Source organism: Opisthocomus hoazin, chromosome 10 (genome assembly GCF_030867145.1).
Source record: "Opisthocomus hoazin isolate bOpiHoa1 chromosome 10, bOpiHoa1.hap1, whole genome shotgun sequence".
Taxonomy (NCBI): domain Eukaryota; kingdom Metazoa; phylum Chordata; class Aves; order Opisthocomiformes; family Opisthocomidae; genus Opisthocomus; species Opisthocomus hoazin.
The window spans coordinates 14,892,559-14,908,419 of record NC_134423.1 but is presented as its reverse complement, the minus strand read 5'-3'; the positions used below and the strand labels follow the sequence as shown (position 1 = coordinate 14,908,419).

Sequence of the window (15,861 nt, the reverse complement as noted above, 5' to 3'; positions counted from 1 at the left end):
CAGTAATGCCTTCTGCCATTTTGTGTGCAATCATTCATTACAGTAGCACTTCTCTAATTTTAGCATGGAGTAAGAACAATACTCAAGAATTCAGAAGTCCCTGTCCATCAACAGAAGCCACCAAATTACACTGAAAATCAAATGGGATAGTTTGCAAAAGCAATTTAATGAAATTTCAAGCATGCTTGGACTCAACTGAGCTAGAAAGATGGCAAGACTGTTGTTTAGGGCACTATTCTGCCATTTTTGATTCCTGTCACAGCCAGTTCAGGAAGCTCAGTGACACAACACATTGCTGTCACTAAGCCTTACAGTGCTTCCCCAACCCTCCAAAAGCAGCTTGTAGTGTTTCTCAGATGTCAAAGTTGCTGACTGCTGACTCCCAGACACCATGGGTAAAAGGCTTCTTGATTTTTTTCAATATTCAAGCCTTACTTCCACCCTTTAAGCAATTACTTGCAATAACACAGCGATTTGCCCAAAGTAAAATGAGCTAAAGGAATTCTGAAGATGTGGGTGAACGTCTGACATGCACTCTTTTGTTAGGTCATTGGGAGCCATAGCAAAAACAGCACTGTGCAAACATTCAACGGAGAGCGTGGTTCCTCTCTGGCAGAAACCTTTTCATTTCCCCTCTCTCTCCCCATCTTCTACCACTTCTGCATTATTATTAAGCTGATATCAACAAAAGACACATCATTAGGCATGCTTACCTTTGAGGGAGCTACAGGCCATAGGCTTTACAATTCTGTACTGTTTTATTCCAATGGTCATGGACTCAAACAACCACCTTACACAGTTCGTTCCAGAGCCCCCCTCAAACCATGGAACCACTAAGGAGCAACCACAGGAAAGCATCAGTAAAGACTAATACGCTACCAGAATGTAGGATTGTGAATACAGGTACTGCAAGAACGCAGGCACAGATGTCTGCTATTTTCTGTTTCCTTTTTTTTCCTTGTTTCCTCAGTTTTATTGGAGAAAGAACTCTTTACATAGACAAAATGAAACTAGGTCTTTTCATCTTACAGCTACTGTGTAGGAACTGAAACAGGGAGAGGTACTGCACAGCCTTTTACTTTTTCTGTTCTCAGAAAGAGCTTTCTGAGGTGATGTAAAATAGCGTAACTTTACTGAAGTCCAAGGAACTCCTGTGTTTTACACTTTTTGTATCTGACTCACTGGATCTAAAGCAGAAGTGTATGAAAACAGAAGAAATTATTAAGCAAACTCATGCAGGAAAAGTGCTGACAAAATGTCTGCTACTATAAAACTGCATGTTTAGGTCTTACCGTGTTCTTGGGAAGAGTAAACTCATTTTTCTCAGATAAAATTCCTCATATTTCCCACTCATAAAATTCCTGCTTCAGACTGCCCAGTTTTGCATGATTCAGATTTCCACTATCATTTGCTTTATAAGCATGTGATACTACAGCATCCTTTTAACTGAAACAGCAGTTTTTACACCAGTTATGCAAAATGTTGCTATAGCTCAATTTTTTTAGATTTATTTTGGCCATGCAAAACAAAACATCAGCTGATTTTGAAGCAAGTCTGGAATTTGTATAAGGACTTTGTTCTATTCTGTTTAAAATTCTTGTTAATAGAGTTCATAAAAGTATTTTCATTTCACAAAGCATCTTATAGCTTCTTATTCCTCTAATTTAAAATAATGAGCTATTTTGGGAGGGGTAGAACAGGGAGGATTAGTTTTAAAATTATTACGCTGCTATGCATTTGTAGCTAAACAAAACTCTAAGTTGTATATTAAGAAAACACTAAATATTAAAAAACCCTGCCCTAACCCAGGCTCTATTACTTGAATGGATGAAAAATAGTGCCATAACAGTGGGAAAAATTCTCCCCTCAGTATGCGGGACAAATGCCTGCAGGTGAGACCACATCAACAACATAATCATATACAGAAAATTAAAGTAGAAGGTAGGATCTATTTTTATTAAATGTTTTTGGTAATCTCAGTTTCAAAATTCAGCTCATTTGGTGAGAACAAGTCAACAGTTGCAATATATTCAGCAGAGGTGAATTTAAGATTTACTGTGTACTTACAGAAACTCACTTTTCCACTTGCTCAGAGAAAATAAATATACAACACATAATAACAATGAACAAATAGGCACATAACTATATTATCATTACAAGAAAGAATTGATAAATGGGCACGGTATTTTGGCTAGTGATATTCCATAAAATCTGTTTGCACTACTGATCTAATGCAATGACTGAAATATCTTCCAAAGGAGACTCTTCACCCCTGCTGCTTGCAGGGAGGCTATTTGCTACTGTTAGCTCACACAGAAGCATTTCGGATTTTCAATCCTGCACTAAAAGCCATAGCTGGTTCCACTGGGCAGCTGGAATTTTCATGTTCAGATGACAAACACACTTTCTACACCCCACTCTTTCATACTGATACTGTGCAAGACAAGGCAAATTTTTACTTGTAGTCAGCTATTAGAAAGTCAGAGGTGTATTTTCATTCATAGTCATGACTTAAAAGAAATACATGAACCCTAACTAGGCTACATACACATCTGCTGAATATGACCAACTTTTCTTTCACATTAAAAAGCCGTTCTGTTACAAGCAACCTGCACAACATTGCTCTTTCCCAAAACGAAGAAGTTACACACAAAGGGTTCATCCAACCAAAAAAGGAGTCAGTTCTCATCAAAACAACCCCCCTCCTCTGAGCCCCCCACCTCAGCAGCCTGCCCTTAACCACACAGAGCACAGCCAGTGTCACATTTCCACGCTGATACCGAAACAAGCTCTCAATCGCAAAATTGCAGAAGCACTGGAGAGTTCATGAAGTCCACTGGGGACTTGGTTGTGGCTATCAATTTTATGTGAAAGGCACTCCTGTGTAACAGGAGCTGCTATCAGGACAAGGATTCAGCTCAACAGATCTGTTGAAAATGAAAGTTAGGACTTCTCCCTGCCATCAGCTATGGCCAGCCATCTACCTCCTCCCGGTCCGCCTGCTGCCGACAGGCCCGGCTGTGCGCACGATGCAGTGCCTCTCTCCTTTGGCCAAAGACTCCAGCAACCATGGTCGTCCTGCCTGCTCAGACAGTGAAGGCAAAACATGAGCAGCATCAGACTATCACCCAAATAAGGCCCCGGAGATAGAGCTGCCTCTTGCCAACACGGAGCCCAGAAAATCCCCTGCTGAGGAAAATCTCACTCAGCACTTAAGGTCCTTTGCTGACTGGCTGGCCTTCTCTGGAAGGTTCCAGAAGGGGCAAAGAATTCAGCCAAAGAAGTCAGTCTGGCCCTCCTGAGGGATCTCTCCTCACGCCAGGCAGGCAGCGGGCCACGCTGAGGGGGAAAATTCTCTGGACTTGCTGAACTTGCTGTTGGCCCCTGCTAGCACCTCTCCTCTTGCCAGGGCCAGGCCACATCAGCCCTGCTGAGCCACAGGAAGCTCTGGAGAAGCCGCTGCTACACGGTGGGGCCAGCAGCATGGCCAGCACAGGCTATGGAGGAACACGGACGGATGAGACACTGGTGAGGAGAGGTGGTAGGAGAGGGGCACGGCAGTGCTGAAGGGGCTGCACGGGGTGATATCAGAGATATCAGGGTGCCTCTGGAAGCCCCCTGCCAGTGCTAGGGCAAAGCCTGCTGGTGGTTGGTTATCAGGATAGTCCAGGTCTCCCTTTGCCTGTCCATTTACTGGTAAAGGTCCTTGAGGTTGGAGTAAGGACTGAGAACTTGTGCCTAAACTCTGCCCTTTCCTCACTTGCGTGAAAAAGGCCCATGTTTCTCAAACTGGGAGAGCTGCAGTGTTTCTGCTCTGAATCTACTACTAATTCTCAAGAACTGCGAGGCAGGTCTATTTAAGCAATCCTCCTCCCTTGAGGAGGAGGTTGAGCTTGAAGTGAACTAAAATTTCTTATAAAAAGGCTTTCCCAGTATTCCTTTTCATCTAGGAACAAATGGGTAAGTCTCAAACGCAGCCTTTTTATTTGGAAATGTGTAAACATTTCCTGTAGCTATGCTCAGCAGAAGAAACAGTATGATATGCTCGCATCAAAATGATCTGGCTCTCTTCAGTATTAAACCACATCCTCCCACCCTGGTCGTGTGCCTTATTCCTCCTTTTGCTGCAGTGACTCAAGTCCCACGTAGCACTATAGGCTGCACCATTAAGAGAGCAGGCATGGAGCACTGTGGCAGACACAGGTTACCAATGAGCCTGACCTTGAGGGGAAGTGCTGCATGAGAACCTAAAGCTTTTTTTTTCATAAAGTGCAGCGGTAGCATAACCAGACATTGGTCCTGAATAAGACATTTTCATGTGTATGAAACCAAGTTTTTAATCGACCTAACACCAAAACTATTTGAGTTTCTGCAACAGATGTTCACTTCCTCTCACACCCCCTCAAACTCCAAAACTTTCCATCCAGAAAGACAGGTTTCCAACGAAGCCCTCCTGCTTTCTGACCATGTCTGTCTCAGGGAAAAGGTCCATCTGTGCTGAAGACAGGAATTTCACAGGAATTAGCCTGGAGAAACACGTTCCAGTAAGACGTAAAAAGCACCACAGACTAACCACTCTGAGATCTGGATTCAGACGCGTGTCTTTACTTTTGCTTGGGACGTTAGTCACACACACAACCCTTTTGCTCATTCAGGCGTTAATCTCTGTAAGACTGGCTGAGCTGTATCTTTTGTCAGCTGAGAATAATAGTGAAAAGCAAGTTATTTTCATTTGTACTTCTCAATAATTGAGAGGCAGCAGAGTGCTATAGCGAGCAGAGTTTTGGCAGAAGGGAAGGCGATTCTCTGTGTACTGCCTGGCAGTTAGCTAAGCCTGCCGCAAGCTATGACAATCCACACACGCACTCCACCTGCATAGCTGCAGACCAAACGGTGCAGCCTCGCTCTTTCCTGTCACTTGTACCAGCTCCGACTTCACAATGTTTTTTTCAGTCTCCTGCTTCTAACAGCTCAGCACCCGTTACAAATTGCCCCTGGCAGCACCAGGTCTCGCACGGCACGCCCCGAATCGCTAACGCCCGTCAGAGAGAACGGCCTGCGAGCAGGGCCGGGCGCGTCACGGCGGCCCGGCCGGGGGCGGCTGCCGCCCGCGCCTGCCCGGCAGCGTAGGGCTCCGCGCCCGCCGCTCTGCGGCCCTGTGGCGCGGGGGCGCCGCAGGGCGGCTGCGGGACGCGGCGGGGGGCGGTGGAAGACTTTGACGGCGCGGCGCACCCCCGCCAGCCAATCGGGCGCTTCCTTTCATTTGCGGACCGCTGCCCCGCGCGCAGGCCGCGCGGGCGGGCACAGCCCTGCTCGCGCGCCGCCGACCTGACCGGCGCAGGATGTGGCTTGGCGGTGACGTCAGGCCCAGATGTTTTCCCAGGCCACGCCCCCGCAGGGGTCCGGGCGACACCGAGGAGCGATACAGGGGAGAGCTGGTTCTGCTGTCACCGCCATGGAAGGGCTGGGGAGACCGCGCCGGCGTTCTGCCGCGTTCTAGACAAAACAACCCCAATTCCTACTCCGGGAGCAAGCTGCCAGTGCCAGGATCCGTCTGCTCTGCTTTTCCTCTCCCACTGGACTTCCAGCGTCGGTTTGAACTGGGGACCAGCCGGGTGTGATCGTCACGAACAAAGTGTGGTTCTGATGGCTGCTAAATCAGCCCTTACTTCTGCCAAGAGATCCTAAGAAGTAAGAGAGGGAAAAGTCTGCTCGCATAATCTTTTTTAAAAGGGAAAGACCAGTGTTGTGTTTTTTTTTTTTCTTTTCTGTTTGGATTTCTCTTTAAACTTCTGAAAAATGGCAACAGCAGCGTATGTGGATCATTTCGCAGCAGAGTGCCTTGTTTCTATGTCCAGTCGTGCTATTATCCATAGTCGCAAAGGGGAGCCCGGTCTCCAACCTGATGCAGCAATAGCTGCTTCTTCAAACGGAGAAGAGAAGCGGGAAGTCAGAGAAACCGGGAAAGACAATGGATCATCGTTACTTGTGGTAGCTAGTATTTTAGCAGATCTGAACCAGCATGTCCCAAACTCACCCACTCTAAGGATGGAAAAAACAGAGACCTTTGATATCACAGAACAAATACACATTTCCGTTGCTCCTAAGGAGTTTGGGGAAGAAAGTGTGTCTTTGGCTGGTAAGCGTGGAGGAGGAAGAGCAGCCACACCTACTAGTCTGGCTGCAGTAACTGAGCCAAGCCCCAGACAAAAGAACAAACGCACGAGAAGCTGGACTGACCCTGGATCACCCCAGAAAAAGCACAAATGCCACTATGTGGGGTGTGAAAAAGTTTATGGCAAATCTTCCCATCTTAAAGCTCATCTAAGGACCCACACAGGTTAGTTACAATCCAGCCAGAGATTTATTTGTTACAGCTTGGTAATTAAAATGAATGTTGAAAAAACAAAACCAAACCAACTTGTATTTGGCCACCATTATGGTTTCACCTCTCAGAATTCAAGCTCGGGAAAACCAAACAACAACAATAAAAACAACCCTCCTGGGAATAAACCCTTACTGGGCATAGATTGAAAGCTAATATTGCCCTTTTTTATTACTTAATGTCACAGGGAATGGTGTGTGGGTCATCTGTGTGGACTGTACCAAGCTGTAATTTTTAGCTGCTAGCCGCCTTGTTCCATGCGTCTTCTACTTCCCTTTCCAATGCTTCCTACCCTCCCCCATCTGCTTTTTCCTGCCCCATGCTCCTGTCTCTACCTTTATACCAGCTTATCGCTTCCCATGCAAACATCAATACCCTTGATTTTTTAAAATTAAATGTTCCAGGGGCACCTGAATGACTGTGTGTCTGTGTCTTTCTTTAGCAGACACTCGTGTGAAAGCTAGAGTAGGCAGGAAGGCAGTTGAGAGACTGAACATGAGTCACAAGGAGACATTTATCCTACGTGTAGAGAGAGGAGGACATGGGCAGTCTCAAAAAAGCTTTTGGCAGCTAAGTAAAACTGATTTCAAAACACTAAAACATTTGAATGCAAACACAAACTTGTTCTAATCAGTGTTCAGTGTTTACTTCTCAGTGAAGATTTATCTGGCCACTTTTTTGTAGCTATTGTAATTTATGACACACACACACACATAGAAAAAGTGGAAGTCTTGCAACACTGTGAAAGTTATGCACTGAAAGTGTTAGGAGGGCCATCTTGAAACAGGCCCCGTGACTTGCCGGACCTCGTGGTTCTGCCTGGTGCCAGGGAACAGGATGGCTTCCAGTCTGACAGGGAGCACCAGAAGTTAAAGAGACTGATCTCTGCTGAAGGCGCTGACCAGACTGCATATGGTGAGGCACCACACCAACTAGAGCAGTGTGCAGGCTGTTCCACTGCGTAATTTCAGACAACAAATTAGTTTACCAAGATCTATGGTCAGTTCACTTATAAAGAGAATTAAGAAGGAGATCCTCAGAATTACGCATGACTTAATGACTCTTGAACAGTTTTAGCTCAGAGGTGGCAGCCTCACCCATGCCAGTGTGCCTCCAGCTTTTCCTGCTGCCTTCCTGAGATAAAGCAAGAGCCCTTCTAAATTAAGGATATGTTTTGCTCCCCATGGGAGAGAAGAAAGCCCGATCAAGATTGAGTGTAGAGATGGACAATTCCCTGTGCCACACAGCCAAAGGAACAGCATGTTCCAGGCACCCCAGGCAGCCTGCCCTGCTTTGCACTGGAACTGCTTTTTGCCTCCTTGGGAAAGGTGTTTCCGCTTGCCTTGGGGGGAGTTGTTGCCATTAATTTTCAGTTCTTTTGCTTTCCTGTTTCTGGCATTTGCCGTTGTCCTAAAGGTGAAAGGTAAACTTGGCACTGCTTCTGGGCTCCCGAACCAACTGGAGCCCAAGCAGGGGTCCTGGTGTTGCTGATGGCGGGCGGAGGGCTGGGTGCACCCAGGCGGCGGGGGCGGGAGGCTGCTGGGGAGCGTCGCTGCGGCCTGCGGCTAAGCAGGGTCATTCGGGGACGCTGGCCGGCCTCCAAGTTCACCGGCTTTTTTCTTTTCCCTTTTCTTTCTTTCTTTAACTCTTTATTTCCTGTATTTTTTCCAGCTTTGTAGGGCTTAATTGGTTATTGCTACAGCTAATGGTACTGAGAGAAGAGAGCGTGTGCGTGTCTGTGAGAGCTGGAGGAAAAGCAGAGAAGGGACAGGTTTTGCCCTGGGAGTGGCAGGACCCTCGGGGACTCCAGCTTCTTTGTTTTCTTGCGTCTCCAGTGTCTGTGTGGGAAGCTTTAAACAAAGCTGCCAAGTCTCCCTCCTCACTGCCAACAGGTCTATCTCTACTTGGATTGAGTTCTAAACGGGCTTAAATGCTTCTTACTCCTCTTGCAGAATGTTTTCTATGGTGTTTAAATTTTTTTCTTTCTGTAAAAGAAATTGTGACAGGCTTGAAAAAAGTTTATATGAAACTAGGAATTAAGCTAACAGGACAAACAATGACTTCCAGGACTGGCAAATGTTTGTTTTCACAAAACACATAATGAGTTTTACAGATTTAGAACAAGGGTTTTGGGTCTTCTCTGCTTTCCAGTGGTCCAGAACTAGCTAAGTAACACATACACATCAGTCTGCCAATCTGTCAAGCAGATAGGGTGACGGCTGTGCATGTCACCAGGCTGGGGAGAAAGTACTTCAAGTACACATGCTACCCGGCAACTCCAAAATCTGTTTACTAAGAAACAATCAAAAACTTCTGCTATGAAGTGGAACTTCTTCCATGTGCTATATGACTAGATGAGCTAGTATTTAGGGGTGAACTAAAGGCTAAGAAGAGTCCTGCAGGCTAGAAGATACTGATGATAGTGCTAGAGGTACTTCAGTAGTGCAGTTTATGACCTGCTTTAGAAACTTGCTTGTCCTTGTCTGCTACTGTGGTCAGAAACAAAAGGCTTTGCTCTTCGTGCTTGGAGGAAGGGTAGACTAGATAATTGAGTTTATGGTGTGGCAAAGAGACACAGAGCCTTCCAAGTACTGTTGGGTCAAATTTAGCCCACATTGGTAGGGACTGAAAGCTGGTACTATTTTCCACCTGTTTGGTGCCCCGTGTGAAAACTTTCTGATAGTTACAGCCAGATTTCAGTGCTCAAATGTCCAAAGCAAAAACCGTAGTGCGGAGGATGCTAATTATCCTATCTGAAGCAGAAGAAACAAGGTGGAACAGCCAAGGAAGTAGCATCTGTCTTTAGTCCTTAGGCCCTTGCTCTGAGTACAGTGTTTTAGAATGAAGTTCTCCAGTAGAACATAATGTGCTAGAACAATCTATAGTTTCTTGTGTGTGGTACACTAGTGGTTAAGCTGTCTCAGCCTTAGGAATACTTCATCTTATTAAATTGACAAACCCTTCAACCAAGCAGAAAACATTAGTCACCAAAATCCTTGCTGTTCTCTCCACCAGCTTTCAAACTCTTCCCCTCCCCCTAGGTTTCTTTTCATGTTTATGTTTCCCACCCTACTCTCTCACTGTATGTCCTGGAGTTCAACGTGATCATCAGCCAAAAAGCCCCTGAAGTTTTAATGTTTACCAGAAGGTTATGTTTAGTGTCAGTGAGTAGATGTCAAGTCCAAATTCTTTTCCACTGAGGTTCCCGTGGACTTCAGAATCTGTGTTGTTGTGATCCACAGATGCAGCACCATGTTTGTCCCAAGCTATATTGATCCTATTGATACAAAAATGTCACTGGCACACCAGTGAAAAATCCTGTCCACTCCTGAGAAAATTCCCCAACACAAAGGACTTTCAGAAAATCAGATAAACCATTTACATGACAAACTTCTCCTTCCTCTAAGCAAGTTTTCAGCATAGTGACACTGGGAAGGTTTAGAAGTTCGCTAGAGTCACTGGAAACCAGTTTGTCTCTTGATGCACCAGTGGGAATTGAGAGATAGTGCAGAGCCTAATAGCCGTCTGCAGGCTACAACATCATAAAGCGCTGTCCTGGACCGCTACGTTCTGAGAGGTTGTGGAGAGCCCCAACTTATTGCATGATACTATATATTTATATGTAGAGAAAAATTGACTGAATTTTATGCAGGGATCACAAGTATCCTGTGTATTGCAGTCCCTTCCCCCTCCCCCAATCACAGTGACCTCTCAAGCTGTTAGCCATCTTCACTAGCATGCCATCATGAATGCAGAGAAAGCACAAAATAAACCTTCAGTTAACTCCATTAAAATGTCCTTCTAATCATACTGGTTCTACTCACTAAGGAGTACATCATCATGGAGAAACAGCTTTTCAATCATCAGAACTAAATATGTTTGCACAAATTAGCATAAGCTAAGGAAATGTGAGCACCAGTCTTAGTCTGGAGTCTTACTATGATAGAGTCTTGTGGTGAAACAAACTTGGGGGCCAAGGGGCTTAACAGTGGCGTCTCTGTACTGTTTCTAAACTAGCTGACTTCTATATAGCTGCTGGGGCACAGGAAGAAGAGAAGGCCCTCCGAATTATATTATCCTTGCTCGTAGATGTCAGGTTAGGACTCATCCAAGAGAAAGTGGTCAAAACCTTCACTGGTCTCTAGCTGGTAGGGTGAGCTTAGGCAGCTCTGTGTTCAGCCTGCTTAACAGAATCACAGAATCACAGAATAGTAGGGGTTGGAAGGGACCTCTGTGGGTCATCTAGTCCAACCCTCCTGCCGAAGCAGGGGCACCTACAGCAGGCTGCACAGGACCTTGTCCAGGCGGGTCTTGAATATCTCCAGAGAAGGAGACTCCACAACCTCCCTGGGCAGCCTGTTCCAGTGCTCCGTCACCCTCAGAGGGAAGAAGTTCTTCCTCATGTTCAGATGGAACTTCCTGTGCCTCAGTTTGTGCCCATTGCCCCTTGTCCTGTCACTGGGCACCACTGAAAAGAGCTTGGCCCCATCCTCCTGACACCCACCCTTCAGATATTTGTAAGTATATATTAGGTCCCCTCGCAGCCTTCTCTTCTTCAGGCTGAACAAGCCCAGCTCCCTCAGCCTCTCCTCGTACGGGAGATGTTCCAGTCCCCTCATCATCCTTGTAGCCCTCCGCTGGACTCTCTCCAGTAGCTCTTCATCTTTCTTGAACTGGGGAGCCCGGAACTGGACACAGTACTCCAGATGAGGCCTCACCAGGGCAGTGTAGAGGGGAAGGAAAACCTCCCTCGTCCTGCTGGCCACACTCTTCTTGATGCACCTCAGGATTCCATTGGCTTTCTTGGCAGCCAGGGCACACTGCTGGCTCATGGTTAACCTGTCGTTCACCAGGACTCCCAGGTCCCTCTCCGCAGAGCTGCTCTCCAGCAGGTCCACCCCAAGCCTGTACTGGTGCATGGGGTTGTTCCTCCCCAGGTGCAGGACCCTGCATTTGCCTTTGTTGAACCTCTTGAGGTTCCTCTCTGCCCAGCTTTCCAGCCTATCCAGGTCACGCTGAATGGCAGCACAGCCTTCCGGTGTGTCTACCACACCTCCCAGTTTGGTGTCATCAGCAAACTTGCTGAGCGTACATTCTAACTCTTCATCCAGGTCGTTGATGAAGAAACCTTGCAGTCATGGAGGGTATGTTATTTGGTATCTGTTGTTCTTTTTAGTCTAACTCTTATTCATGAAATACTAGTTGAATTGACATAAGTAGAAAAGACTAACTCACCTCCATTCATTTGTAAAGAAATTTCCATTTCTTTACTTTGAATCTCTAGATCACATTTTTGAAGACAACACTAATGAACCCGTATGAAAAAAGTTAGTTTTTAACTTACGTACCCCTTTTCCCCCTCTATTATTATTTCTTGTTTCTCTAAGCAGATTTTTTCTGATGACTTTGTAACTGGAGTATGTGAAGATGGAGAAATTCATAATGTATTTGGTATTTGAAAGTAATCTGAGAAATAAATCAACTGGACCTCACTGTGACAAGTGTGAAAACAGCAGAACAGTTAGGCTGGACAAATTGGAGTAGTATTTGGCCTGCGTTTAGTTTGGTAAAGAGGCCTTTATATAAAGTACAGATAATATGTTTTAAACAGGAGGTTGGTTTTCACTTTCAGTTCTAATATGCCTGATTTGCTCCACCACGTTATTCCAAACTGCAGCGGTGAAGCACAACTTCTCTGAAATTGACTGAATCAAGATGCTACCTGTGTGCATGTGAAGAAACTGGTTAACCAATGTAAGGAGAGGCAAGTTCACATATCACTGAAATAAACGTTATCTTCCAATTTAGCACCTGGCCATTATCAGAAACTTAGCTGGTTAGCTAGAAAATGTGGATTAGACTTGGCTTGGGTTTCCTTCAGCTTGCACACAGTGACTCTGAAGGGGTATACATGCTTGTGTGAGACAAGCAGGCAGTGTTTGTCAAGACCTAAGCTGCTGCGGGAGAAAATTAAAAGATGAGAAACTTAATCTAATGCCTCTTGTGCCATGCAAGAGAGCAGAGGAAAATAGGGCTGCAGATTGCTCGTGTGTGAAGTGGGATGAAATGAGTGGGTACCACTGGTTCAGTCTGGCCTGAGCAGCTGGTTGGGCTGCTCTGGATGCCAGGACTGGATGGGAAGCTGCGCTCCCTCTGAACAGGATGCCAGCGGAAATGGGAAAGGCCTTTCCCCAGTGCTGATTTCCCACAGGCAAGAGCGCAGACTAAGTGAATTTGGCCCTCTGCATGTCGCTCAGCAATTTCAGTTTTAGTTGCTGGTCCTCCTGATTTTGACTTCTTGTGTTAAAAGTGAGAAACAGAGAGCTGGTTCTGCATGCTTAACTGACTGTCATTAGCATACACCCAGATTATCGAAAAGCTCCAGGATGACTCTAGGCTGTTGTGTACCGTAATCTATTGCCACTGCCTTCCACCTCCTCTCTTTGCTGAGTACATCAAAATCTTCTCTCTAAGGTGTTTCTGGGAGACGGGCTCAAACAGTAGCTTCAGGACAGCTTCAAATGCCAGCATTATGAAACAGTTGTCTTTCCAGCCTGAGCCAGAAGTATTCTTTCTTGGTGTTAAGTAGTTCAGCAGCCTGCTCCTCCATTTTTCTGAAAACTGGTGGTCTTAAGTGTCTTTTAATAAGCCTGCATTTTTAAAAACAATACAAAACTGCAAAGCATTGTTTTTGTTAGCTCTGGAAGAGCTCTGCAACTCCTTTCTTACTTCCTCTATTTAAAAACATTAAAAAAAAGTGTCAGTTGAAACATAAAACAACTTTTTTTACAGGCCTGTGTAAATCCTCACCCTAACATGCAATTCCAAAGAATAAAGTTATTAGTTAAGAGTATTGATCCTAAGGGTGGATCAAGCAGTCTATGATGTTCATTGAATATAACAGAAAAGCAGTATACATGCTGTAAGTCTCTTCCTGTTAAAATTTTTGAAAGAAGCACAGAGCATAAACTTTATCTTAAAAGAGTAAACAAGTTTTGAAACTTACAGTTTTCAAAAGGAGGTCAGATCAGGAAGAAAGGGAGAACTACTGCTGCTCACTCCTTCTACCTGGCTGGTTTAGGATTGAATAGCAGGATTCAGTTATTTAAGCTGTAAAAGAGGGAAGGTTAAATTGGTTTCATGGAGAATCTAGTTGACTGACAACGGTATTTACCACACACTTGAGTAGTATTAGCTCACTAATTAGAGAACTAAATCTCCTGATTGTTGTACGGGGTTTTATGTGAAAGACTTCCATTCCCTATCTTTCCCTCCTTTTTCTCCACAGTCTTTATGGAGATATTAATCATGCAGAAGTCACAGAAATAAAGCTTCTGATAACAATTAGCAGAGTTTAGCTATTGTAGCTGAAAAGCCTTTAAAGCAAAGCTGTACTTATTGTCATAACTGTGATGGAAAGTGAGTCTACTAGGAAAAAGACTCTGTCTTCTTTTTCCCTCTTTCTTTGAAACAGGTATAATCAGCAAAGCTAAATATTCTCTCTCCATAATATTTCCCCACTTTTCCTCTGTTTGCTTTTGCTGAGCGAGGAGGGATGAGTAACATGGCAATATGTTCAAGAGACAAATGAGCATTGCTTTGAATCTGAGGGGACACACATGGTTGTGTTCTGTTGCACTGAAACATGCTCAATAAAGCAGGGAAAAAAATATGCAGAAAGAAAATGAATCAATTTGTGACTTGGACGTTTCTTTGGAAATCACATTTTTGCTGAGACAAAGACAGTTACTGAATGCCCTCCTTTCAGCTGGGATGGAGTTAATTTTCCTCCCAGTACCTGCTGTGTTAAGCATGTTGATAACACTGATGTTTTCAGTTGTTGCTATGAAATTAAGGACTTTTTCCAGTCTCCCATATTCAGCGAATGAGCAGGTGTGCAGGAGCTGGGAGGGAGCATCGCCGTCAGCTAGCCCAGGCTGGCCAATGGAAATATTCCATACCATAGACGTCATGCTCAGTTTATGAATGGGGGCTGGCTAGTGCGCAGGAATCTGCTCTTCTCGTTTCTGTGAGTTCGAATCCTCTCTTGGCTGGGAGTTCAAATTTCTTGGGGAATTTTGTGAAATTCGTGATCTTCTGGGTTCCACAATCACTGCTTGGGGACTAGCTGCAAATCGGTTGTTGAGTGGTGAGGAAAATTATACTGTTTATAGTTTATTTTACATATTCATTATTATCATTATTATTACAACTATAATTAATAGTACTATTAGCAGCATTAGTATTTCCTTTCTTGCCTTATTAAACTGTCTTTATCTCAACCCACAAGTTTCCCCTTTTGTCCATTTCTCCTCCTCCTCCCGCTGGTGGGGGAGGGGGAGGGGTGAGTGAGCAGCTGTCTAGCGCTTAGTTGCTGGCTGCCGAGTTAAACGATGACACTGAGACAAGTCTAGCTCAGGCAGTGAGTAGCCAACCTATGCAACCTGTGATCTTACTGTAGTCGAGCAGGTGGTAGTTAACAAAAATTATCCCAACTACAGTGTGGCTGTTCCAGTCAACATCTTTCACAGAATACAGGGTTCAGGGACTGCGTTTTCTACAGGGTGAAAACTTTGGCTATCGAGTGGAAAATCAGAAACTTCACAGAATTGTCTTTCCACAAACAATCTTCCTTTTAGCATGGAGGTGGTACTCGGGTCCAGAGTAATGAGAGCTGTTGATATGAGAAGTGGTGGTGGTTGTCCTCATCCTAGACACCAGTAGCAGCACTTTCCTTCTCAGTAGCAAGACGTAAGTCTTACAGATAGTCTGGCGTAAGCTTGCAAACAATCTTTTTAACGAATGGATGATTGCAATTGATAGCTATATTTGTATTAGAAATTAACCACAGCCTTATGGAAAAGGTGTTCTGAATGATCTGTAGAGGATTTTTCTGCAGTAGCACATACTTCTCTGCAGGACAGTGGAAAGTATTTGTATGTGACATGAGTGGTGCATAAACAAATCTTTTGCTAAACTAGAGTTCTTTATGAAACAAACTCACAGTTGGATTTCATCTGAAAAAAAAGGCACCTTTAACCATTCAAAATACAACTGTTGCATTGTGTTGTTGTCTGGCTGAACATGGTTATGGCACGTCCAAGAGCAGAAACCTGGAATTTATTTATATTGGACATGTGGTTTCTAGCTCTGTTTTATAAGTCAAGCATGTTCCAACATCCCCCTGCCCCCGTCCAATCTTGGATCAGCTGTTTGGAAGTCAGTGCTGACAGAGCCAAAAAATACTCTGCTGTTCAAATGCAGCACAACCCTTGAAGTGTCATATCTGTAGAATTTCTATAGGTAAACTTTTTTCCTTTGTTACCCAGTTGGCTTTTATTAGGTAGATTCACTTGGGTGGTTTTTCCTCCATCCCATCAGTGGCAGGGAACAGCACTGAAAGGGGCAGGAAGACTCACCTGGTTAACAGGTGGCTCAGGGACTGGTGCCATCGGTCGAATTTTGGCTTCTTTGAT

The 15,861-nt window shown here is 44.8% G+C and overlaps 1 protein-coding gene across 1 annotated transcript in view; it reads left to right on the top strand.

Moving 5' to 3' along the window:
* Nucleotides 1-5,350: 5,350 nt before the first annotated feature.
* The window catches only part of KLF13 (KLF transcription factor 13), a 40,436-nt gene continuing 29,925 nt past the window's right edge, over nt 5,351-15,861 (top strand). Inside the window, exon 1 of the mRNA XM_009935850.2 lies at nt 5,351-6,340. Coding sequence (XP_009934152.1) covers nt 5,800-6,340 — 541 coding nt within the window. The 5' untranslated portion in view covers nt 5,351-5,799. The remainder of the gene's footprint in view (nt 6,341-15,861) is intronic.